Source organism: Enhydra lutris, unplaced genomic scaffold (genome assembly GCF_002288905.1).
Source record: "Enhydra lutris kenyoni isolate GAN:26980312 unplaced genomic scaffold, ASM228890v2 scaffoldscaffold8, whole genome shotgun sequence".
Lineage (NCBI taxonomy): Eukaryota > Metazoa > Chordata > Mammalia > Carnivora > Mustelidae > Enhydra > Enhydra lutris.
This window is the reverse complement of record NW_019154092.1, coordinates 19,342,619-19,370,302: the sequence shown is the minus strand read 5'-3', so window position 1 is coordinate 19,370,302 and position 27,684 is coordinate 19,342,619. Positions and strand designations below refer to the sequence as shown.

Sequence of the window (27,684 nt, the reverse complement as noted above, 5' to 3'; positions counted from 1 at the left end):
CTTCTGTTTCAAGAAAGTGCTAAGTTGTTAATGCTGGCAGAGAGTTTTGCTAATTAGTGTACCCTATATTCTAATGTAAGCCTTTTGGAAAGGAAAATTTGAAGACATTGCCAATATTTTTCTACCTGAAACAATAAAAATCCTTGTATTTATTAAGGCCAGCTTTGCGGAGCCAAATTTAGGATCCCATTCCCCAAAGTATTTCTGTCTTGCTACTACAATCACTAGCACCACATCCTCTCAGAGGTGTCTGGAAGCAGAGGGTCTCGTCTTTTCCTTTTCTTCCCTGTTTCCATCACATCAGCCTCCACCTCGGGCCCCATCTCTCATGTCTGGCCTCCCCCAGACTCCAGTCCGCACCAAAATGCCAGGAAAGCAGTGCTGCCTAGGAGACTCTTCCACGAGCCGTCTGTCCTTGACCAGTGCCTCTTCCCACCGCACAGGACAAACCATTGCCACGACCGGCTGTTCACACACCACCACCCATCGGGCCCTCCCTGGCTTTAGTTCTCCTTTCTTCTTCCAAGGGGCCCTGCTCCGGCTCTGCCGGTCTGCAAGGCCTTAACCACTCCACACCGCCGATCTCCTCCTCTCAGACTCTGCGTGTTCTCCTCACCCCTCTTCACACCCCCAACTCAAATCCTGAAAAAAATCCTACTTCCTCCAGGAAGCCTCTCTGGGAGGTGTACCCACGCTGTCTGTGACCAAGGCCAAAACCAGGTTCTTGACTTCCCACCACGGAACTGGCAAGATGGGTTATTAGACTCATACACAGACACACTGAACTACCCTTCCGTCAACCTCTGATACACGACAGGAGTCACCCCAAAGGTCAAAGGGGATAGGTAAAAATACCCACAGGTTAAAAAAAAATCCCACAGCTGGAGATCAAAAACTTTTGGCCAGAAGTGATGCCGTCCTGACCTAGGAGATGCTGAAACGTAGAGGCTGGGGCAACACAAGCCTGGGGAGGGGGTTCCAGAAGGTGCTGTGCAGAGGCTCAGCGGCTTTTTCAACCCTGAGCCTGCGGTGATCCCCCTAAAGCCCGACATTTCACATGCTCCCCAGCCCCCGAGAGGCACCCCGCAACTCCCCGTGCACCTTGCTCAGGGATTTCTATGGGTCTGAGAGTGACGGCGCTGGACCACAACTCCGTCAGCTCTGAGTAGGAGACGGAGGGCAGGAAACGTGGAAGTGCTGAGTGTGTCACCATGTGGGACGCCCCTACGTGCATGGCTTCGTGCTAAGCAGCCACGGTCCGAAGTGGTGGACCGGCAGTTGTCTGGGACACATCCAGAGTCCCTGGCCTCCCCCCTACAAACCCCACCTTGGTCCCCGTGTCTCCCGCTCAGTCCATGCTCAGAAGGCTCTGGGGTTTCTCCACCCTCGTGTTTTCCAGTGTTTTGACTAAGTGCTAATAATAACTTATTTCTCTAAATATCCAGGGCTACGGTGGACAGGAGGGGGTAGGAAGAAAAAACTAGTGTCACCCAGTAGTTTCTGATTTCACTCTTCCAACATACACGGCTCCCATTTCATTTTCAAGCTATTTCTGTGAGTTATATTTCCCACTCCTCTCGGTTTGCTTCATCAACGTCTATCTTTCCTACATGCAAGTTGTAGAACCCCAGCTAGACTCTTAAATTTCTTGAGGACAGACACCATGCCTCATTTCGTCCACAGAATTTATTTTATCACTGACACACTGCCCCGCAGGCGCTGCACACAGGAACCTTCGAGAGGCTCAGTACCTATTTGCCAGGTTGCTCACAGGAGCTCCCCCAATGCCTCAGCGCACGGGAGATGCTCCATACATGACTGGCTAAATGACAAATCCCCGAGACCCTACATGTCATTAGGCATGCTCCTCATTTACACCACATCTGTATAAAAAGTAGTTTTGCTTTTTCAATCTTTTTAGGTCTTAAAATCAAAATCATATTCTATATGGGATAGGAGAGGCAGTTAAAGAGAAATCTGTAAGCCCCTGTAAAGCTCCCAGGAGAGAGATCTGGCAATACACAGTAACACTGCTTCCTTCCACCAAAAAATTCTACCTCTAGACATATTATATGTTTTTGCATGGGTAGGGCGTGTGCAAAGATGTTCACTAAAGCACTGTTAAGGACCCTAAGGAAATGGAACTCACCCAAACAGTTACTGGGAATGAATCAGTACATCATCTGTATCTATGATGAAATGCTAGGTGGAACAGTTGAAATGATTATACTTAATTGACATAGCTATATTAACATGGGTAAACTCCCAAAATTTACAAATTGGGTGAAAAATGCAAAAAAAATACTCATGATGGACATTTTTTGTTGTTGTTGTTAAAGATTTTTATTTATTCATTTGACAGACAGAGATCACAAGTAGGCAGAGAGGCAGGCAGAGAGAGAGGGGGAGAAGCAGGCTCCCCGCTGAGCAGAAAGCCGGATGCAGGGCTCAATCCCAGGACCCTGAGATCATGACCTGAGCCGAAGGCAGAGGCCTCAACCCACTGAGCCACCCAGGCGCCCCCATGATGGACATTTAAAAACACAAACCTATATGTTGTCCATGGAGAGAGATGTGTAATAAGTGTGTAAATGTGGAGAGCTGAGACCCATGACAACTTGAGGACAGTCGAATTGCCTCTGGGGAGGGAAAGAGGGAAACCGGAATTAGGCTGGAACACAGAGGGGATCCTAACTGTATCTGTCATGTTTCCTCTCTCTAAAAAAATCTGAAGTGAATACAGCAAATATTAATATTGGTTAACTCTGAGTATGAAGGACATCGACATTTTTATAGTACGCTGTACTTTTTCCTATGTTTAAAACATTCGGTGATTTAAAGAGAGAAAGTGGTATCACATTTCCACTAAAATATTAAAAGGTTTAATTTCCCTCCCTGTTGTAATAACTAAAGCAAAGCAGGGAAACAGAAGAGGAGAAAAGTCACTAATACATTTCACAATTACTAGCTATTCCTAACCTAGTAACAACAAAGGCCAAGGCTCTTGTTGGACTGTGCATCAGAGAACTTGTCACACCTACATTTGCTTGGTCTCTTTTAAGCTAGCAAAAGCACTCCTGCACCTTCTTCCACGCTGTTCCACTCTGCTAAGCCGCTAGCTGGATGCTTTCTATACTGCTCAGCCATTACTAGAGCCCCATCACACACAGGCTCTCAGCAAAGTGGAGCCCAGTGCTCTCCAAAGCCAACAGCGTTCTTTTCCCTGCTAGCTAATCAATGCTAATCCTGTCATCCAGGGAAATAACCGAGTTTTTGCTATAATGGACTACAGCACAGGCTGTTTTAGAAGCTACAATTAGCCGTGCTTTTAACCCTGCCAGAAAGTTGGTGGGCTAATTTTGCAGCAATGATCATTTTAACGGATGGTCTTAAGAATCAAAGAAGTCATCAATTATGAAATGACAGCTATAAATCGAAATTTCCTTTTCCAAAAGAATTACTTCTGCTCTTCCCTCTCTGGGTAATTTGACAGTCCCTCAGCTCTCCCCCATTTTTTCTTGAACTCCATTCACTGCATTTCACTACTATATTTAATGAGAATTCCACTAACATCAGTTTTGCATAGCGCTTCCTACAACCTATATTTCCTTTGTAACAGCTCTAAACAATCAGAAATTTAGAATGTAGCCCAGAAAAATATGGTACTACTATTTCAAATTGCTGTCTAAAATTGTTTTATAGACATGCATGCCCACAAAATACACAATATAGTAGAAACTCCACCAATCTCCAGATTAACCAACATCAGAGGCGCAAACACAGATGCCCCCCCACCTACTGAACACTCGAGCTAGGGGGCTCTCGTCCCATGCCTACTGAGATTCACTGGGGGACTGTTTCTAAACACGTTTGTACCTACTGATTTTATTACTGCAGTGATATAATTCATTGCAATCATGCAAATAGATGAAATAAGGGCACAAAAGAAGTATGACATGGATGAAAAATAATTCAATGTTTTTGAAAAGACTGATGAAGGCCGAGGACTATAAAGATTCCTCTTGGATTAATGAGCGTGAGGTAACAACCAGTTGTAAAACTAAGGAGCGTCCACCCAGATCCCTGGGGCTTCAATGTCTGCCTCTACTTCTAAAGCCCCTGATACTGAAAATCACAGGAATGCATTTGAGGTGTGGTTTCGGCAAGAAAGCCAATTTGAAAACCCACAGCCAATGCACAAAGGAAAGGCCCTGACCTTACACTGAAAGTCAGAACAAAATGTTTACTCCATTTTTATGGAGTTTTTCCATTTTTTATAATCCCAAATTACAGAATCAGTAGTAGCCCAATCACAGTGGATAAGAGGCCACCCCTATAGTCAACTAGCTACCTCAAGTCCTTTTCCAATATTCAATACCACACACATTGCTTTCCCAAGAGAGTTAAAACATTTGGCGTAACATTGCCCAATTTATAACAGTTTCTTTACCAACCTGGCATATTACTTAATCCTTCCAATGTGTTCCTCTTTCTCTATTCTTACTCTCTCAATGGCAGCACCATGCATCTAATGACCCCAAACATTCTCAATGGTCTCAACAACCAAAAATTAAACCAAAGCCAGATGGTCCCATTGACTATACCTCCTAAAACCTCTCACCTGTATCATCACAGTCTGGACAGCCCCCACATGGTCTACAACGACGACTGCTACCTCACTTGTTTTCTGACCTCCAGATTTAGTGTATGCCCCAGAATTAGTTTTCTAAAACAAAATCTTGTCACTCTTATGCTCAAAAACCATCAATGGCTCCCTATTGCCCAAGAGGCAGGGCTAAAATTCAATGGTTCCACCTACTTTACTGGCATCAGCTTCCAACACTGCTTTTAATACACATCTCTATGTGTAGATACACATCTCTAGGGAGCAGCCAGCCCTGGGGTATAAAGCATGCTGAGTCAGAGGCTACTCCTCATCTGAGGGCCCCAGGCTACTTCCCTCCTTATCCTCAAGGCACCTCCCCTGACACTTCCCTAATTCCAGGGCCCTGGGTTCAAATTCTACCCTGCCAAGTGAGTGGCTTAAAAAACAATCCACCTCAGGGCGCGTAGGTGGCTCAGTGGGTTAAAGCCTCTGCCTTCCGCTCAGGTCATGATCCCAGGGTCCTGGAATCAAGTGCCCCCCCCCCAAATCAGGCTCCTTGCTCAGCAGGGAGCTTCCTTCTCCCTCTGCCTGCTCTGCCTGCCTCTCCCACATCCTTGTGCTGACAAATAAATAAGTAAAATCTTAAAAAAAAAAAAAAAAAAAAAGACTGAACAACACATTCAACATAGTACCAGAAGGCATCCAAAATAGGGATAAGTGAAATTATCCTTAGTCACATATAACACGATCATATGTGTAGAAAATCCCCAAAATACCACAAAAATGTTAGAATAAAATTCTGCAAAGTATCAGGATACTGAATCAACACATAAAAGTCAGCTGCATATCTATATATTAACAACGAACAATCTAAAAAGGAAATTACAAAAATAATTCCACTTACCATGGCATCAGAAAGAATAAAATATTTAGGAATAAACTTAACCAAGGAGGTCAGGACTTCCATACTAAAACCTACAAAACATCCTGAAAGAAGCTGAAGACAACCAAGTAATGGAAAGGCATCCTTCATCATGAATTATATTGCTGAGATGTCAATACCACCCAAAGCTATCTACAGATTCCATGCAATCTCCATTAAAATCCCAATGATGTTTTTCAAACAGAAAATTTCACCTTAAAATTCACAAGGAAAAGTCAGTGGATCTTAAATAGCCAAAATGATCTGGAAAAAGAATAAAGTTGGAGGTCTCATACTGCTGATTCCGAAACTTACTACAATGCTACAATAATCAAAACAACATGGTACTGGCACAATGATAGACCTATAGACTGCTGGAATAAAACACGCCAGAAATAAACCCTCCCGTATATTGTCGAGCGATTTTCAACAAGCGTGACAAGACCATTCAATCAGAAACGAGTCTTTTCAAGAATCAATACCGGGAAAAACTAGATAGTTACATGCAAAAAAAAAAAAAGTAGTTGAATGGCTTACCTTACACCATACATAAAAATTAACTCAAATTGGATATAAGTTTAAGAGCTAAAACTATAAAACTCTTAGGGAAGAAAAACACTGGGAGAAAGCTACATATCATTAGATTTGGCAAGGATTTCTAGGATGTAAACAGCAAAAGGACAGATGATTAAACAAAAAATAAACCAACTATGTCAAAATTAAACATTCCTCCATGAAAGGCCACTATCACCCGAGTGAAAAGGCAACTGGAACCCGCTGATTAGGAGAAAATGTTTGCAAATCATAGCTGGTAAGGATTAATATCCAGAATATACAAAGAATTCCTATAACTCAACAAAAAAAACCAAACAGCTGGATGAAAAAATGGGCAAAGGACTTGAATAGATATTTCACCAAAGATGTGCAAGTGACCAACAAACACTTGAAAAGAAGCTCAACATCAGAATCATTAGGGAAATGCAAATTAAAGCTACAAAATGAGATACCACCTTACACCCATTAAGATGGCTATTACCAAAAAAAGAAAGAACAAGTGTTGGCAAAGATGCAGAGAACTTAGAGTCCTTGGGCACTGTTGGTGGGGATGTGAAATGGTGCAGCCACTACGAAAAACAGCACGGCCGTTTCTAGAAATAGAATTATCATATGATTCAGAAATTTTACTTCTGAGTGTATACCCAAAAGAACAAATCAGGACCTCAAACCCATGTTTGCACGTCCATATTTTAGCAGCATTATTCACGATAATCAAAAGGTAGAGGCAACCCAAGTGTCCATCAATAGATGGATACACAAAATGTGGTACATACATAGGCCATACATATATACAAAATGTAGTACACACATACAGTGGAATTTTTTTTTTTTTTAAGATTTTATTTATTTACCTAACAGAGCACACAAGCAGGGGGAGCAGCAGGCAGAGGGAGAAGCAGGCCCCCTGCTGAGCAAGGAGCACGATGCAGGACTCAATCCCAGGACCCTAGGATCATGACCTGAGCCGGAGGCAGATGCTTAACCGCTGAGCCACCCAGGCAAACCCATAAAATGGAATATTATTCAGCCTTAAAGAGTAAGGAAATCCAGATGCACGCTACAACATGGAGGATCCTTGAGGATATTATGCTAAGTGAAATAAGCCAGTCACAAAACAACAAATACTGTATGATACCGTTTACACAAGGTACCTAGAGTAGTCAAATTCAGGGAGAATAGAAGTAGAATGGTGGCTACTGGGGGTGAGGGGAGAAAGGAACAGGGAGTTAGTGTTTAATGGATACAGAGTTTCAGTTTAGAAGATGAAAAAAGTTCTGGAGATGGACTGTGGTTACAGTTGTACAAGATAATTATACTTAATACCACTAAGTTATACACTTTAAAGATGGTTAAAATGGTAAATTTCTTCCTATGTTTCATAATTAAAGAATAATTTTAAAACATTTAAAATATTACAAATATATACAGAAATGAAAAAAAAAACAGTAAAACCAATTTAACAGGCTATCAATTACTTCTTTGTAAAAACCTATCAAGAATATCTGAACAGCACTTGCCTTCTTGTCATGTACCTTCTGCTGCACATTGAGCTTTTTTGCTGTGCCTTGGTGAGTTGTCATACTCCTAAGTGTGAATGAACATTTTAGTCTTTGGTGTGAAATACCTGAGCATTTAACGTGAAATTCTTTGCCTGCATCACCAACTCTGGGACATCTTCGTCTTTTTCTTTCCATGGCTCTCCTCCTTTGTGTTGGTAAGAATGCCTTCACTAGGGGCGCCTGGGTGGCTCGGTTGGTGAAGCAGCTGCCTTCGGCTCAGGTCATGACCCCCGGGTCGTGGGATAGGCCCTGCATCGGGTTCCCTGCTCAGCTTCTCCCTCTCCCTCTGTCCTTCCCCACTGCTCCTGCTCTATCTCAAACAAAATCTTAATTTAAAAAAAAGAAAAATACAGAAAGAATGCCTTCACCGGGCGCCCCATGGCTGCATGTGTCCTCTCGTGAGAGGGGTCAGGGACATTCTCATATTAGCTTTTCCTTCTAGAGCTCCATTTATGTTTGATCCACATTTCAACTACAACTTCATCGCTTTTTGCTGCTCTTTCATCTCTGTTAGGCAATTCCCTCTTCTGGCCATCCAATTTAGTAAAATGTCATGTGGGTTTGTCGCTATGAGATGAAGAGTCCACACGAGGACCTATTTGCGGTTGCTGGTCATGACGTGTGTCTGTCACACCTGTGGCGACCGGCGGGCTGTGGAGATAGCAGCTTATAATACTGCCACTCAGTCCAAACACAGACCCAACTGAAATCTGAATCCTGTTCCTTGGTCTTCTTTAACTCAACTCTGGTAACTGAAACCCAGGCATATCAGAACCAAGCAAAGCGAATGCTATTTCTGTATAATTACAAACCGAGAGAAGACGACCAGAGGAAAGGCACAGGATTCTTAGAGAACCTTGGAGAATCTGAAAGACGACTACGGTGGTTAAAGGTCAAAGAGGAAGGAAACAGCGCCACACTCAAGAGAAGGCTCTAGAAGGATACCACTGGCCAAAGCACCAATACGCTAAACAAAGGTTAATATGGATTCTAAAGCTTAAGACCAAAACCACTGTCAATTTAAAGCTACTTTACTTTTCCATGTTTAGATAAAGCGTCCTATGAAAAAAAAGGAGCTAGGAATCGACTTTGCAGCATGAGCTTACTTCGCTTCGTACAGCTACAGCCTATGAGGAACACAACAAAATATTTTAAAATATAAGAAAATAAAAACGTCAGTCTGCAGATGGTTAAGGCACAAACCACGCAGAGCCAAGCCACACCAGAGCTCCTGTCAGAGGTTCTGGTCCTAACCCTGAGAGCAGGGGCAGGCTGTAGTAGTTTCCTGGGGCCGCTGTAACAAGTCACCACAAACCCGGTGGCTTAAAATGATAGAAATTTCTCTCTCCCGGTTCTGGAGGCCGGAAGCCTGAACTCGGGTTCGCTGGGCTGCGCCCCCAGCCCCCCCGGAGGCATTAGGGGAGAATCCATTCCCTGACTACTCCAGCTTCCGATGACTGCTGCCTCCCTGGGCTTAGGGTGGCCACCAACTCCAATCTTAAGACCAGCATCTGCAAATTTTTCTCCCCGCTCCCGTTTTCATACTGCCTTCTGCATGAAAAATGTCCCCTTGCCTCCGTCTTGCAAGGATATGCATGAGTGCATCGATGTCGTCTGGTGAACCGGAGATCCACCTAGACGGTCTTCCCATCTTAAGCTTTAACTTCTCACACCTGCAAAGACTTCCTCTTGGAGGCTGCTAGATTAGGTAACACTCTGAGGTTCCAGGGACTCAGACATGGGTAGTCTTTTTTTCTTCTTTGTTTTAATTTAAATTCAATTAATTAACATATAATGTATTACTGGTTTCAGAGGTAGAGAGCAGCGACTCCTTAGTCTTACATAATACCCAGGGCTCATTACATCACGTGCCCTCCTTAATAAGACCTACGTACGTATTCTTTGCGGGACCATTTTTCAGCCGACCACAGAGGCAACATAGTTAAACTCACACATTGAAAAGATCACCGCGGTGGGGGTGGAGGAGGAACAGGGGATATAATGAAGACAGCTGGGCTACTGCAGTGATCCGAGCCAGAGGTGGCTTGGACTAACTAGGTGGTTGGTGGTAGAGGTGGGGATGAAGAGAAGTGAATGGGAGAGATACTCAGACATGAAGGTGAGTAAGAGGGTGGTGTCACGAGGGCCTCCTAGACTTCTGGCGTGCATGAGCTTGTTTCAAGTGGTGCCATGCACTGAGCCTGGGAGCACCAGTAGGCCGAACACATAGGAGACCATCAAGCTTAAGAAGGGACGTGCAAGGTGCTGGGTAATGCTACAGACAGTAACAAGAAGGTTTCTTTTGGAGGAAGCGAGGGAAATAGCATACTCTGGGGATGGGGCCAGATCTTCCACTCAGTCTTTTTAACTTGGGCTCTATGAGCCTTTATGGGGTCACATACAAAGGGATAACCCTACTAGTTATCCTCAGGGCCTTGGAGAGAATTGGGATTAAGAAAGAAACGCGCATGACTCAGTGCACATTAACAGGAAGCACTGATCACGCGCTTGATTACCACTGGCTGATTACCACCTGATTATCATTCTCTGTTGCTCTCTGCGTGCATGGCGGTAATGCGAAGACCAAGACTTGCATGATTACAAGACTGTAATACATCTAACTTTATTCTGATTCTTCTCTAGCTTTGCTAATTCATATTCACTTATTGCTCAAGGTCTGATGCTCATTTAGGGTTACTGATACATTCTGAAAATAACTCTTCAGGCTAAATAAAGTCAACTTTTTTTTAGTTTCCCTAATTTTGTCATTAATGTGTATCGAATATCTTCCTAACTCATTAGCATTGGTTCCTGCTCTATCTTAAATCAAACAATTCAACCATGTCCATACTATACAAATAGAGATCACCCAGACACATTTTATCAATTACCAAAAAAGCCTTTCCAACCAATCCTGAAAGAGGGGTTAAAGTAACAATATTGTTTTATTTTCTCATCTTTAAGTTATAATACGGTCCCTTTATTATGTGTGGCAATAATCCACAAACTGCATGAATACTTCAATTTAAGATTAAACATACTCAGCTGTTTCTACAAGCAATTCAAACACTATTTTACGTAATCAGAAATTTTAGATTTCTCTATTAAGAGACATTTCAAAGTGAAACTAGAGACTTACTCTTCATAATAAAGTTCTAGTAAACTAGTTCTTATTTTATTTTTTTTTTAAAGATTTTATTTATTTATTTGACAGAGATCACAAGTAGACAGAGAGGCAGGCAGAGAGAGAGAGAGGGAAGCAGGCTCCCTGCTGAGCAGAGAGCCCGATGCGGGACTCGATCCCAGGACCCTGAGATCATGACCTGAGCCGAAGGCAGCGGCTTAACCCACTGAGCCACCCAGGCGCCCCTAAACTAGTTCTTATTAAACAACTCTGAACTTCATATAAAAGTGTGGGCCACTTACCAAGGCAACTATATCTTCTTCAGTTTTTAGTAGAGCCATTGGTCAAGAAAACTTCATTTGTGTTTTCTTCATCATTCCTAAGCATCCTTAACTATAAATTTAGGCTTGCACAGAAAGCTCTCTGATGAGGTCTGGTTTTATTTTACTCAGATAAAACTCAACATTCTTCTATGAAGAGAAAAGCTCACAGTTTTCAAGTTAGACTCAACTACTCTCTCTTATCAGCCACGCCCAGATCTGAGATGCCACACAAGGGCTATGGAGAAACACACAAACCATTCTCTCATTTCTTGCCCTTTTTATAATAGCAATGTCACCAGAACAAGAATCTCTAAGAATTCCAACATGACAGGTCTTGACAGTTGGCTAAACGACTTTAGACAGCCATTTCCCCTCTCCCATGGCCCTTTCTTTTTTTCTGTGCTACTTCAAGAGGAATAATTTCTAGCTCACTGTGTAATTTTGATAATTCAAAGTAATGAGTGTCTTGTCAATCATCAGTTCGAAAACCATTTAGATCTAGGTAGTTGACAGCTGAAGCGGATGACGTTCCAGATAGAAACAAAACTTTCCCGGGCAATTAAACTGACAGACTTTGCTCTAATGTGGAGGAGAAAGGCAGAAACCCAATTACTCCAACAACTGCAGGGCTGCAAAAAAGCAGCCCCATTCTTGCCTTAAACAGTTCAAGAATCACAAGTATGCAGGTGAATTCAACCTGTTTCTTATAGACATAAAGAGAGGCGAGCATAATTTACAAGATGCAAAGGTAAAGTCCTTTCTCGCAACAGAGATCAATGGCAATACAGAACTTGAGATTTGGCAACTCAGCGTTTAGCGTTTAGCGTGGGGGTGGGGAGCACTTGAAGGCTTGACAGTGACTCGTTATACCAGGACAATCCTAAAGAGGTCATGAAGCAGGACCTTCGTTTAATCCGGTTGTTTCTCAAAACCCGAATCTCTGTCATTTAGCAAATTCAGCTTGGATTCAGATACAAAACATCATTTTCCCTCATTTCCTGTCCTGTTAGGAGAGCACCACAATTTTTACATGTGATAAAGAGAAAATGATACAGACGTTTAAAAAATCTATTAATCTGGTGACGGTTACTTTACGGGATGAAAATCCCCATGGAGTAAAAACCTGGGGGGCTGCTGAGAGGAGGCAAGAAAGCACAATGCCAAGGCAAAGCGCCTCTATCGACGTGGCGAGATGGCCAAAGCAGGAAAGGCAGATCGTGCCGCGAACTGTCAGAGCTCAGAGACGCGCATCACGGTCAGACTCCAGGTCTCCCGGAGCCACACCCAGCGAGGAACAGGATGGGGCGATCGAGCACGTAGGACAGGCTCAACTGACATGTATTATGGGATGCAGCTGACATCGCAGTGGAGGGTGGGACCGGGGAGAACGCTCCATCTGTGTATCGAGGCACCTTATCTACGTGGCACACCATTAAATGGTACATGTGTGTTTCCTACTCGCTGCTTCTAAGTACAATGGAACAGAAAACCGTCATGAAGCACTCTGCCCTACTTCCTCCCCCTTGAGAAGAATCACTTCTGTGGTCTCCCTGGCCATGAAACTTCGGGGTAACTGCACCCTGACTTGTGGGGATTTGGCTCTTCTGTGTGTATGAGTGACCTACTTAGCAAAAACTTGTTCACTTCCTAGGAAGGATGTGAACCACAGACCGGTTTAGACCTGGAGATTAAACGTTAGGAAGACCTGGGTGGGGACGGGGCAGACAGAGTAAGGCTCTGAAACAGAGTCACCTAAGGCTGGAAAGGCACAGGTCCTGCAAGCTGGCCCCACTGTAAAGGGGTTCCTGGGGTTCTGCAAACCCACATGGAGAGAGGCAGAAAAACCAGCACTAGGATTCCTTCCTAGATCTCTCTAGGCCCTAGAAACAGGTGTGTGTGTACACACGAGTGGAAAAGCGGGTGGGTAAGAGCAGTCACCCCAGGGGCCCAGCACCGGAGGAAACCCACCCCTGGGCTCTGCCCTGGCACCCGCGGTCACAGAAGCAATGGAGGCCCTGCCTTCTCCACCACAATCCTCCAGCGGCAGCCATACCGGCCGGGGCAGCCCCTCTTCGGCTGTCAGCGGAGAGACCTCACCCCTGCACTGCTCCCTGCAGCCTCAGGATGCCAATAGCAGAGCCCAAACTTCGTCTCAAGCCTCAGCCGCCTCAGCCGCCGCAGCTCAGCGCCTCTCCACAGAGGGGTTTTGGAAATCCATGGGGCCATCTGGGGCTGTGGCAATGACAAGAGCGCAAGGGGCGGTGGATGTGAGGCAGCCGGAAACATGGGAGAGGCCCACACAGGGTGCCATGTCCCGCACAACTCCTGAACCCTACTTCCATGGGCACAAGAAGTACAAAGTCATGCGGCACGGTTTAAATAGGAGATTCGGTCACAATTTTAGAGAATTATGTCACCAGCAGAAGCACCATGTGTGGCCCTGGGGTTGCCAGCCGGCGACAGCTACCCCAGCCTGAGTGTGTGGCTACCACGGGCCAAAACAGAGCAGAGATGCTGAGCACTCCTGTAAGCGTCCTGAAAGCCGAGCAGTTCTGAAGAGCCAGGAAATCCTGGATACCAAATATTTTTGTCAATATATTTCATTTTTCCCATCCTGTATTAAGAATCTGTCACACAGGTGCCTGGGTGGCTCAGTGGGTTAAAGCCTCTGCCTTCAGCTCAGGTCATGATCTCAGGGTCCTGGGATCGAGTCCCACATCGGGCTCCCTGCTCAGCAAGGAGCCTGCTTCCCCCCCCACCCCCGCCTGCCTCTCTACCTACTTGTGATCTCTGTCCAATAAATAAATAAAATCTTTAAAAAAAAAAATCTGTCACACACTGAGATTTACCGCAAAGACTACATAAATGATTTGGGGTTTTATCCTTATTTTTCCATCCTACTCTAATACAGTCCTCAGGGGAAGCCCATCACCCCCACCCCAACTTCCCTGTAAGCTTTTTAAATTCATCTTCTAATCCTGGACTTCTGTTAAAGGTCTTGGTCTTCAAAGTACTTGACTTGGCGAGGGATTTAAAGACGGGAGACCTATTTTCTAAGACACATTGTCAGCACACATCCCATGTCCTAATGCAGGAAACTAATTATTCAGATGTTACCCTGACACAGGCAGCCTGGCTCATTGCAAAAATGTCACCCTTCCTCATTTGCTCGACTTCAACAGTGTTTGGCCTTGGCGTATTATCCCAGCTTCAATTAAGGTATTTTCCCCACTTTCTCTTAACATATACAGAGAAGTCTGGTCTATTACTTCTTTGATTTCAAATTTTACCTGCTCTCTCATTTTTCTTTTTCTTTTGTTTTTTAAGATTTGAATTTATTTATTATTTGACAGAGAAAGAGAGTGAGAGAGGAAACATAAGCAGGGGGAATGGAAGAGAGAGAAGCGGGCTTCCCAAGGAGCAGGGAGCCCAATGCGGGGCTCGATCCGAGGACCTGGGATCATGACCTGAGCCAAAGGCAGACTCTTAACAACTGAGCCACCCAGGCGCCCCTCTCATTTTTCTACTATGGAATGGCTTCTGAACTTTTCTTAAATCCAAATGTATTCATTACAAACAGGTGCCAGCACTCACTTCATCATCTGATGAAGGAATAGTGAGCATTTTGAAACATATGTAGTTTATGCTTTTTATACTTCTCCTTTATAATATGGACCTTTAGACATTGTGTGAACAGGTCACCTGTCAATTTTATTTTAGGATCATAGGAGGGGAATTACAACACAGTTCTTATAAAAAGAAGGCATTAGATCTGATACAGTTGAGAGCCCCTGCTCTAGAACGTTTCCCTTCCCAGCCACCAAGTTCTTCCAAAGACAGTTCTTCCTGAAATTCAGGACAGGGATTTTGGGGTCGGGAAGCTGGAGTTCTGCCTTCTCATGCCATAGAGGCAAATAACACCAGAACATGGCATGCCACCACCACCCAGGGGTAGCCCAGAGCGTTGCGGGCGACTGATAAACCACCACAAAGACTGGCCAGTTAGACTAGGCCTACTCTCAAGCACACATGACACTGAGCAGGGGACAGGGCACGCCAAGGACCACGATCCCCAGAGCTGCCGCTGCTTGGCCGAGCACAGCTGACACCTGGGGTCACTTCAGAATCAGCAGACTTCATCAGAGCCCTCCGCATTCCCTTTGATTGCCCCTGCCAGGACGAGTGTGTGCTCAGCGGCAGCTCTGCTCCCCACTGCGCCCACACTAAGCACTGGGCAGCCCGGATGCACCGAAGGCAAGAGGCTGGAAGGCCAGACGGGTGTTCTGTGACCTGGTTCTGAGATGCAGAGTGTCAACTCAGGGGGCATGCCGGAGCACCTCCACAGGGTCAAGGGATATCAGGGTGGGAGCGAGGATGAATAATCAAGTTTTCTGAGCTCCTAAAGGGCACTGCCCCTGGGCTATACTTGCTGACTGGCAAATAAAGGGGTGCTGATATGCCCCTAAGACCTCCTGGACTTCACATTACTCCAGCGACCTCTGAAAGGCCAGGAACCTCAGACTGGGATGTGCACCCATCTCTACAATCTCAGCTCGCGCATAAGGACAGGCGACCGTGGAAACACTGTGCAGACTTCACCAGTGCTGGAGAAAGAGACAGAAAGAGCCTGCAGGGCCACTGAGGTCTCCTACCACCTTGGATCAGTCAGAACAAGTCAGCTTATACAAAATACCCCAGCATAATGGTGGGGAGGGGACAAAGGAGGAGTCGGGGAGGCAGACAGGTCAGACCACAGACATCCTATGCCAAGCCGGGACCCTTATCCTATAGAAGACTCAGAGCCACAAAGTGCCAAAAGCTCTCGGAATCTCATTCTCTGGACACAGACTCCCCGGTGGCTCATCGGGTGGCCTCTGGGCTTGAGGGTGTGGTCTGCATATTGCTGTCCTCCCACCCCCAAAATGGCTTTAGCAGCACACAGGTCAACCGCTCACATTGTAGAAGTTACCGAAGAACGACGGTATATTGTAGTGGGGAAACACACAGACTCTGGAGTCTGATGGTCTCGGGTCGCACCCCGCAATTCCATTTCCCCGTGTGACCTTGGACAGGTCGTTCAACAGGTGCCTCCCCCGACCCCGTGAGAGGGAGATAACAAGAGCACCCTGTCACAGAGCTGCAGCAGGATAAAATAAAGATTCAAGTCCCAGGAGCGCTGGCACGCGGCCTGGCATCCGGGAAGCACCAACTACTGTTTACCTCGAGGGGCTTACTTGGATGTGTATTAGGGAAAGCCAGCTACCAAAGCCAGTGATCTCACAGCTATTACAGCTGTGGACAAGACTAAGTGAAAAAGTGACTGTTTCTGAGGTACACTGAAAGGTACACTGAAAGATAGTTAAGTAAGCAATAGCACCTTGAAGGACCTGCTTCTACCTTGGGTGTCCCACACATGGCAGACGCTGTGTAGGGGTTTTCTCCGTAATAACGGATCACCTTCCTGTAAGACAGGAGTAACTACCTGTTGTATATATATATATATTTCTTGTGTTCTGAAATCCTCGAGCAAGAAGGAGGAGATAGAGAAAGCAACCCCAGATGAGGAAAAGGACTGAGACAGCAAATCATCAACCACCTTTACACACAAAACAAACAAAAAGCCCCTATTTCAATCCCCAAATCAGATGCCAGGAAGTCAGGACTTTCTCTTCTGTGGCAGCAAATTTATGGATAGTTTTATACAAAAATATGTTTTTGTAACTATGTATGGTGAGGGATGTCAACTAGACTCACTGTAGTGATTATTTCACAATAGATACAAATAATTTATGTTGCACACCTGAAACTAACATCTATGTCAATTACATAAAAAAATAAAAAAATAAAACGCACCATGCAGGCAAAGTCACTCAAAAACCAGGATGCATTTCTCCCATAATAAAAAGGCTTTCAGTGGTGACTATGTACCCAGGTTTGCCCACAAAGGCAATTCAATCCCAAATTGGACCTATGTACTGGCTGCACAGCACACTAAGAATTCGGGAAACAGAGTCAGTGGTGGAAAAGGTATAAGGCAGAGTTGGGTCCCCCCGCCCCCACCCAACCACAGCCCTGGCATGAGGCAATTTTGAAATAACAGGAAAATTCTTTGCTACACAGCCGTCAACTTTCTGTATGTCCTTTATACTTCTCAAGCCCTTCTCAGAGTTAGCCTTTTGAAAGTCCCACTGTTTTTTGCTGGGGAAGGACAGTGACCATGGCAAGGAGCCCAGGGTACAAAAAAATGGGCCTACAAGAGCCTGAGCAAAAAGGCCTACGCCTCTGAAATATGATGATGTGTTTGGGGATCTCCAAGTGGTTTCATGTAACTAGAACAGGAAGTGTTCTACGCTTCAGTATTCATGCTCTCTTCCTTTATGCCTTCTTACCTCCACCCAAACTTCATTTCACTCAGTACAAGTCCTCTAACTAGGGTAGGGACGAATCTCCCAGAACTACCTGTTAATGCAGCATGCGGGACCTAGAGCACACAGATTCTTCTAAGTGTTCATATCTCTAACTTTGTGGGCTTGTGGTTGCACGTGTGCATGCACACACACACACACACACATACACCCTGCAGTATACATACTCATTTTTCCTGTTAATTTCCTATACATAAACTCTCCAATTAGTCTACAGGCAGTTGCATTTTTAAAAGGATCCCAATTAAACAAAATGAATCTTTAATGAATATTTAATCAGGACTTTTCCAGAAAGCGCAATGATTAGGGGGGAAAAATATGAGCTTTTTTTTAAAAACACACACAGCCCTAAGTTGAGAAGAATGCAAAAAGGCAACAGAGGAGCTTCCTGTCTTTCCTACCAGTTCCCTTACATCATTTCTGCTTTTCTTTTTTTTTTTTTTTTTAAAAAATTTTTTTTTTTTTTTTTTTTTTGACAGAGAGATCACAAGCAGGCAGAGAGAGAGGAGGAAGCAGGCAGAGAGAGAGGAGGAAGCAGGCTCCCCTAGAGAGCAGAGAGCCCGATGCGGGGCTCGATCCCAGGACTCCGAGATCACGACCTGAGCCGAAGGCAGCGGCTTAACCCACTGAGCCACCCAGGCGCCCCTCATTTCTGCTTTTCATTGCTTCTCCTTTTCTTCCATTTCTGCACCAATGGACTCTCCAGAAATTCCAGCAGCAAGACACAAACATGCTGCTATGTAGGAACAGCCAGACATGCAGAAAAGACAGGCGGCCTACAAGCTCTTCCCATCCTCTAAAGCACCTGCCACAGCTTTGGGCAAAGAGGCTCAGGTACCTATTGGTCCAGGTCTCTTACACAGGCCTTTTGAGTTTTTCCAGCCAGAACTCTGGTTTGTATCAGGGGTCAATGATTTTTTTTCTGCAAAGGACCAGAGAGTAAATATTTTAGGTTCTGTAGGCTACATGGTCTGTCACAGCTATTCATTACTGTTGCTGTATTGCACAACAGCCACAGAAAAGACAAAATCAAGTGACTGTGTCCCATTAAAACTTTACTTACAAAAACAGCCGGCCAGATCTGGCCCGGAGGCCACTGCCGGCAATCCCTGGATTATACTGAGCCAGCTCTATGACAAGACCGGCTCTGTAATCGACATGCTCACAAATGAGACGCAGGTCATAAGGCTTTGTCATATAAGCATTAATTGTATTAAAGGATTTAGGATCCACACTTTCATTTTAAACATAAACATATTACCAACCATGAATTTTTCTTGCCTTTTAATAAATTTTGGCCATCTTTAAAATTTAAAATGTTTAAGAAAAACATAACCCATATAATACCAACTACCAATTCTATAGCAAATCCATATTTATTTATGGATATTTATCCTCAATGAACATGCTTTAGAGCCACTACAGGCTTCCTGTTTAAGCGGACTGTGATTTTTTAATATGACTTTTTAATAACACCTACAGCCAGAAATTGGTGGTAGTGTTGGCAGGGGAAGAACGGCCTGTGTTGTAAGGTCAGAAAGAACACCAGGAGTTAAAGCAGGAGGAGATGATGGCAGCACCAGGGAGAGGAGGGAGATAAACGTCCAGCCTGGGAAAGAAGGACGACATATTTCAGTTTGGGCAGGAGCTCCGGAAGTCTCCGGTCTTCCAGCTCAATGTGCTTCCCCTCTCCCACTAGTTCTCCAATTAAAAATATTGCAAGTCAAAAAGAGAAAAAGGCACCAAGAGTTAATTACGGACATGAGGGCCACGGTGAGGAACACCATGGGAGGAACACGGCGGTAACACAACATGAGCTGACAGGATGACCAGCAGCAAAATAACCCCAGAAACCAGAGCTCTCAGGAAACATGGACCGACCAGCGATCCGAGACAATGCCAAGTGTGGAACCAGCCATCCAACAGGACAATGTAATCACACCGACTGGTTTGCAGCGTTCACCCATTTCACAGCTCCATGTGGGTTTTCCAAGGTTTCCTGGACTTCACTTCCACCTGCCACAAACTCCTCCCAACTCCTCCCCTATCGTGATGCCCAGACAGCATTTCCTCCACAAAAGTTTCCTTCCTGCTGAGTTAGTCCTCCTGCTCTCCACTCCTACAGGTCACAGCGGGACCCAGGGAACATCTCCTGTTCCCCACACCCCTGCCAATTGTACCTACACCACAGCACCTGAAATCCAGGGCCTGTTCCTTGTGCACGTAATGATCCCCTATTTTATTGTGTGTCCGAGTACCTAAAGCTCTGAGTCTCTGTCGCAGTCGTGGAACATCATTTGGGGGCTGGGGGCAGAGGGGGAGTGAGCGCTGCTGCTTTAGATCACTAAGCCCAAAGACCAACGACAGGAATTTGATTTCAGGCAGTCAGTATCATGAAGGTACCAAGTTGTGACCTTAGGCTCAAAGCAGAAAGGCCCCACGGCAGCATGCATCTGTCTCGACCTCTGGAAACACATCCCCAAGTGCATGATGGGGTCTCAGCACCAACAATAGGGCACCTTGTTACATTATTACTGCAGTACACAATAGAAGGGACAGTTATATTCTGAAATCCCAACTAAGGAGCCTCTTACAGCTCAAAAGAAAGACTCTGCTGTGCATATATTTCTAATTCCTATATGTCGGGTATCTAAAAGACACAATCCAGGCTTTTCATTAATTCAGAATGTCCTTCATAATAGGTTTCTATAAAGTAACCATTTCTCCTCATTCCATAGCTGTTGATGAAACTTTTATCAGGCTAGTGAGGGGGCATGAGAAAATGACCTTCTTGCTTTAATACAAATGTTATTGTTACACGAGATGCAAAATAGGTTTATACTGTTAAACCAGGAGGATAAGCTTCTGGAAGGTTTACTCCTAGGGAAAGGATGGTCTTCTGTGACAAAACAATCCCAAGAAAGGAGAAAACCAAACAGCTTTCTCTTCTGTAAACAGAGCAGAGAAGTGTTCCTAGAATACTTATAATAAAGTCACTAACTTTTCCAGCAAGCCATTCAACTCTGGAACACAAGACACTTTTCCCAGTACAGAACAGGATCTAAATCTTTCATACGCTCTATGTGAGGTTAACCTTAAATATAAAAGCTACCTGCACACAGGATGTTTCTCCCTTCTGCTCAAACTATGCCATCAAGAAGCAAGCACAATAGTGGGGAAGGCATCATGTATACAGCTAGCTAGCGTTTACAGAGGGTTTACGTCGTGCCAGCTACCACGGAGTCTTTCTTTTAATCCTAACAACCACATTAAGATGTACGCTACTCCCATTTTATAAGTGAGGAAGCAAATTTTGAGTAACCAAAGTCAGCAGCCACAAAAAGTAGCAAAACTACGATTGTAAGCCTGGTTACAGGATCCTGGTCCACAGCCACACCTCTACACAACCATGTCTGCCAAAATACATCCGGATCGGCAGCACACTTGGGAGGTGGCAAGAATGCCAGGCCATCCCACATCACAAACAAATTAGATGGATCAAGGAAGAGCTCATGGCATAATGCTACCACTTCTCCCCCTTAAGAAAGTCTGAATTACTGGAAAATAAGGTCAGAAAGCAAATCCTAAAATACAGTTGATCCTTGAACAGTGTGGGGGTCAGGGGCACCAACCACAGCAACTTTTGACTCCCCAAAAACTTAACTACTAGCGGCCAACTGTTGACCAGAAGCCTTACCGAAAATATTTTATTGTATTACATACTATATTCCTATAATAAAGTAAACTAGAGGAAAATTTGTTAAGAAAATCACAAGGAAGAGAACCCTGGGTGGCTCAATCAGTTAAGCATCTGCCTTCGGCTCAGTTCGCGATCCCAGGGTCCTGGGATCAAGCCCCACGTCGGGCTCTTTGTTCAGTGGGGAACCTGCTTCTTTGCCTGCTGTTCGCCCTGTTTGTGCTCTCCCTTAATTTTATTAATTTCTTAATAAAGAATTAAATAAATTCTTTAAAAAAAAATCACAAGGAAGCAAAAATACATTTACAGTACTATTAAAAAAATCCACATGAAAGTAAATCCATGCTGTTCAAACCCATGTTGGTCAAGGGTCAACTGTATAATAATTTTAGTGAGACAAGCAGAATGAGATAATGAAAACAGCCCTGACTTAGAACGGCTAGACCTGTGTCCTGGTCCATGCTAAACACGGAGATTCAAGCCCCTCATGATAAAATTGTATAATACAGCTCATCCTTTTGTTGTCACCAGAACAGTGAGAATAAAAGTGATAATATGCCAGCACTGTGCCAGGCAGAAAACGGATACTACAATAGTTTATTTCATTTTTTATTTTCAAAACACAAGTAGGGGCACCTGGGGGTGCTCAGCCAGTTGAGTGGCAAACTCTTGATTTCAGCTCAGGCTGTGATCTCAGGGTCGTGGAACTTGGGTGCCCTGGCTCAGTGGGGAGTCTGCTTCTCTCCTTCTCCCTCTGCCCTTCCGAACCCTGCCTGTCCGCTCTAAAACAAAATGAATCTTTAAAACACACACACACACATAGACAGCTCCTGTCTATACTATAAATCCTCCCTGGACACCTCCCCCTCCTCTACCCTCAACATACTCACCCACAGAGAAACTCCTTTTAGGTAAATCTGTTTCTGTGAAAACATCATTCTCCTATCACTCATAATCTGCCCGCTTTTAACAGCACATATGATTGCCTAGATAACAGTATTTTTGCCTTATTTCAGGCTTTCAATATACAGAAATCACAAGGTACTATTTAAGTACATGAAAGCAGTTTAGAAAAAAATGTTAAGTAATATAGCAATTCAAAAGCAAGAAGTATTGAAATAGACAAGCACTGTATTTTGATCAGCAACTAAAGAGTAAATTTGACTCAGGCTTTCTCCAGTCTTCTCTCATACAACACAAACTAGTAATCTAAAATAATAATAATGGGGCACCTGGGTGGCTCAGTGAGTTAAAGCCTCTGCCTTCGGCTCAGGTCATGATCCCAGGGTTCTGGGATCAAGCCCCGCATCGGGCTCTCTGCTCAGCAAGAAGCCTGCTTCCTCCTCTCTCTCTCTGCCTGCCTCTCTGCCTACTTGTGATCTGTCAAATAAATAAATAAATAAAATATTTTTAAATAAATTAATAATAATAATAAATTAGCACTGTACCAAACACTCATGTCTGCTTTGCTTCATGAGGTACATTCTCAGACTGAAATCAGCTTGGTAGCCTTTAAAAACAAAGTGGACTGAGTAAAGCTAAGATGTTTCCACTTTCAGTTTTTGTGATTTTTTTTTTAACAAACTGATTTAAGAGTCAACTGTCTATAGTGAAGAGTTCATAGTTCCGAGATATCGTTTTGCCACTGAAAAGCGAAAGCTCCAACCATAGAACCAGCAATCTTTGAAGTCAGAGTAAGTCAGGCGTCTCTACCTCCCCCATCCCTCTCATTTCCTTACAGACTGTGGCTCTAGATCACAGATGCACAACGGTCCCTCCATTCCTACCAAACCACCCAGGTCTGAAAAAGTGTGAAGCATGTGTCCCTTAGCCACCTACAGGGAAGTTGCTCATCAACACCCTGGAGACGCCTCACCACTGGAAGGACAAATCACAAACTCCGTTTCCTAAACCAGAAAGCAGATGCTTCTGGTCCCCAGTGAAACTGAAGGCTCCTCCCACTCACAGAAGAACGTTAACCAGGTTTCAGTTCTTTCGATTCATTTTTTTTTAAAGACGCATTTTTAAAAAGCAATTAGCTGAGCACACGTGTTCCTCCTTCCCCCCTTACATATATTTACAGTCCCTCCATTTTCTTCAAGTTAGAGAGGTCCATGTACGTCCACTCGCTCGAAAGGCATTAGGAACTCATTTGGAGGACTGAGTTCTAGAAGACAGGCCGAGAGAGAGGTGAGCAAGCCGAGTTCGGTCGGCTGAGTTTTCTGTTTCATTCCAGCACTACCAGGCAATTACGCATGTGTTTTCAAACAAGAAAAACGTTTGGAATGCACAACGATGCAAAGTAATGCGAGGCACAAGAAACGGGCACGATGCAGCTGGTGTGCTCCGTGTCACAAAGGCTGCTTGGGCACAGCACTCCGAGTCTGAGGCTTCCAGCTGCCTCCCATCGCATCCGGTCCCAGGTCCCCAAAACCAACGGGCTCCGGACCGGTGAGAGAGAAGCAGACAAGCACTGGGCGCCCCTCTTAGGGGGCGAAAAAGTGAGGGGAGACCGCGGGGAGGTACGGGTAGCGGGGTCCCGCGGAGCCAAAGGACAACGGCACGGGGCTGGAAGGGGGCGATGTGACAAAGGCGCAGAAACGCCGGCTGCAGCGCAGGCCGAGGGAGGCGACCTGGGCACAGGGGCCAGGGATTAGGGACCGACGGGAGGGGGAGGAGGCTGCTGGGGCCCGCGGCAGACCGCGGCGCGTGAGCCGGCCCGGAGGGGCGCGTGGCCGGGGCGGGGGAGGCAGGGCGCGTCGATCACCTGTATTGTTTGAAAAGCTGGTCCGACTCCCTGAAGCCGTTGTTGAGCAGCATGTTGATGCCAGCCAGGGCCAGCTCCGCGTCCTGCAGTGGCGCCGCCGCCGCCGCCGCCGCCGCCGCTTCTCCGTCGTCCTGCTGCCGCGGCCGCTGCTGCTCCGAGCCCGCCATGGGCGCGCGAGACTGTGCGCAGGGCCGAGGCGAGGTGGGGCGGCAGCTGCTGCGGCCCCCGCGCGTCCGGAGCCCGGCTCTACCTGCCGGGAGCCGCGCGCAGCAGAGCGGGGCGGGGGAGGGGCTGGGCGGGCAGGGGCGGGCCGGGCTGGGGGTGGAGCCGGGCGGGCTGCAGCGCGGTGGGGGACGTGAGCGCCCAGGCCGCCACCTCCCGCCGCGGCGGGGATTACTCAGCAGCCGCCCGCCCGCCTGCTCCTCCCGCTCCCTCCGAGACGCCCCCTTCGCGCGGGCACCCAAGTGGAATCCGTTTCCGGGTGTCTCTCACCCCGACGAGCCGGGGCCCGAGCGGCCGCCGCCCCTGCTGCCTGAAGCCGCCGCCCCCCCCCCCCCCAACCCCGGCCCGGATCCCCACCCCGCCGCCCTGGGCCGGCGCGCCGAGCCTGCTCGGACACTCGCGAGGCACCGAGGCCCGGACTCTTTCCTCCGAAAGAGCCGAACCCGGGGGTCAGCGTAGAAACAAGCGGGCTTGAAAGGGGGACAGAGAACGCCACCCGGGGCGCAGCGAGAGCGCGCGGCTGGAGACCACCTGGCCGCACGATACCCTGGCAGGCAACGCCTGAAACCCAGAGACCACCTGGCCGCACGATACCCTGGCAGGCAACGCCTGAAACTCGAACGTTATCCCGACCTTGGGGCCGACCCCCCAAGCCCAAGATAGCCAATCCCCGAGGAGGTGGGAGGAGGGGGCGGGGCCCGAGGGCACCTGCGGGACAGCTGCGGGAGCCCTGCGCGGAGGAATTGGATCAGAGAGAATCCGGGATCCTGGTACGCACCCTTTCCGGCCGCCACCAACATTTTTGCCCCATGGGGCAAGAGGACAAATGGAGGCCAATGTGACATACACCTAAATATTTAAAGTTTATAAATTAAGCTCTTCAAGTGTTTTCTTTTATTACCCTGACAATTACACTTTCATGCCAATGAAACAGGAAAATAAGTATAAAGCTATGGTTTATCATAAGACCAAGTATAAGGAAAATGTCAAAGATGACCGAACTCAGTCATTGTTGCATATGTCTGACTGTTCTAATGATGGGCTGGTAATGTCTGCGTGGGTAACACTATGGAGACAATTCACAAGTGATTTTTGTTTTTCCATAAATTTATATTTTTCACCTTTATTTTAGCAAAATCACTAAATCCGTTGTGACAATCAAGACTAATGTCAGATCAGACCACCTTTCGGAAGTCACTGTCGTTCTTAGAGTGTGGTTTTTGAATTTCGGTTTGGAGAAATGGCTCGGCTGAAGCACTTAGAACTGAAACTGTTTTTAAAAATTAAAAAGCGGGGCGCCTGGGTGGCTCAGTGGGTTGAAGCCTTTGCCTTCGGCTCAGGTCATGATCCCAGGGTTCTGGGATCGAGCTCCGCGTCGGGCTCTCTGCTCGGCAGGGAGCCTGCTTCCCCCTCTCTCTCTCTCTGCCTGCCTCTCTGCCTACTTGTGATCTCTGTCTGTCAAATGAATAAATAAAATCTTTAAAAAAAAATTAAAAAGCTGTTTTGGTTTAGAGATTCACCCGTTCACATACAGCATTATAACGAGGTCCATATGATAAATTAGCACAGAAAATACTTCAAAAATAATTTTATTTCATCATACAAGTTGCTATCACTCATTGTGTGATTTGTACCATCCCTTACAAGAATATCTAAACCCATGTAGTATTTCCAACATTCATATATTTAAGAGTAATGTGAATTGCTGTCATTCCTTAGCAGTCATTTGTCAGAACACCATGCTAATTCTCGAGTACATCTGGAGCCACAAATTAGAACATCAAAAGAAGCAAGAAAAGGGGTGATTCTCACCTCTCAGAAACAATACCACATGAATCACTGCATTCATGTGATCTGAGAGGACCTGAGAGGTTTTTCAGGTTTTTTATCCAAGTACTCTTGGATGTAAAATAGTGTTAGATTCAAACATACTAATAATAAATAAAAAAGATTCCAGTATCAGCAGTGCCACAGATCTACATGGCATTCATAGGCTGTAACCTTTGTTTTTCAGATATTGAGCAAGAGGTAAGCCTCATTGCCTTCGGGTCTGAACAATGTTCATCGTGAGAATGGGTGTTCAGGGTTCTAAATTCCCTGAAGCCAGCCCCAAGTGCCAGATCCTGAGTGACAGAGGTGTCCTTGTGTTCTTTAACAAATTTATGTGTCTGTGTCTTTTAGGTACTGTACTGGCCATGGGACTCTTGCCAGAAAGTGTTCCCTGGTCACACATTGCCAGTGCTGACAACACGCCCAGTATATAAGCTTTCTGAACTTTGGATCTGTGGAACCATCTACCCCATAATCCTGAAACAATCTGGTCAACAAGGGAGAGAAGCCAAGAGGGCAATACCAAACCTAGCACAGAGCCTGTACCTCACCTCCCCCCACACACCTGGAGAAGGCAGCCAAGCCCAGTTCTCCATGTCTCTGACAAGGGGAGTCAAGGAATTGATGGCCCCATGGGTATTAACAAGTTGGATCTGGGACCCTGCCGCTCAGAATGGGCGGGGGGAGAGATAAGCAAAATCAAAGCAATCTGTCTCAGAAACCTAGCACAAATGCTTACACAGACTTAGTGAAATTTAGCTGTTGAGCACTTGGGGCAAGATCCAGTGCACTTGCCCAGCACCCCATAATAGGCGATATGGATAGAGGCTGACTCTGCCATGTAATTTACACCAGATATGTGCTGAATTGGATCTAGCCAAATGCCACCATTAGATTAGCAGCAGCATCTTGGATGGACATTTTCTTTCTTTTTTTTTTTTTAAAGATTTTATTTATTTATTTGTCAGAGAGAGAGAGAGAGAGAGAGAGCATGAGCACAGGCAGACAGAGTGGCAGGCAGAGGCAGAGGGAGAAGCAGGCTCCCCGCCGAGCAAGGAGCCCGATGTGGGACCTGATCCCAGGACGCTGGGATCATGACCTGAGCCGAAGGCAGCCGCCCAACCAACTGAGCCACCCAGGCGTCCCTGGATGGACATTTTCAAATATTTGCTCTGCAACGAGGGATTCAAAGAGGATTCAAAAACCCAGAAGCGAGGTAATACATGACCCAGTAATTAGACCTGTGACAGCTGTAGATGGCATTGACACCTCCCCAAGTTTCACCTGGTAGGCAGGGAATGAAGGCTGCCGGTGTTTTCTTCACTAGATAACAACGGCAGATAATGATGGCTGTTTAAGAGGTCATGGTATATATTACTTATAAAAGGAAGGAAAAAATCTAGATTACCAACACGTTAGGGTGCCATACACCTGAAATGGTGAGACTCTCAGCACCCTTTCGTAGCACTAAGGCACTCTTCAGTGCACTTGGCCACAGGCTAATAGGATTTACCCAGTGTTCCCTTTGGCAGGAGGAAGGAGCAAAGAAGAAGGAGGGAGAGGGAGAGGAAAAGAAAAGCTCTCAAATGGAGGGAAAAAGTGATTTCCTTTCTACATACCTCTTGTGCTATGTATCAGTATTTTGTGGTTC

The 27,684-nt window shown here is 45.8% G+C and overlaps 1 protein-coding gene across 1 annotated transcript in view; it reads right to left on the bottom strand.

Annotated features, from left to right (window-relative positions):
• LOC111142398 (tetratricopeptide repeat domain 39C) overlaps window positions 1-24,238 on the bottom strand; it is a 102,406-nt gene extending 78,168 nt beyond the window's left edge. The window contains exon 1 of the mRNA XM_022495458.1: window positions 23,982-24,238. Coding sequence (XP_022351166.1) covers window positions 23,982-24,148 — 167 coding nt within the window. The 5' untranslated portion in view covers window positions 24,149-24,238. The remainder of the gene's footprint in view (window positions 1-23,981) is intronic.
• Window positions 24,239-27,684: the final 3,446 nt, after the last annotated feature.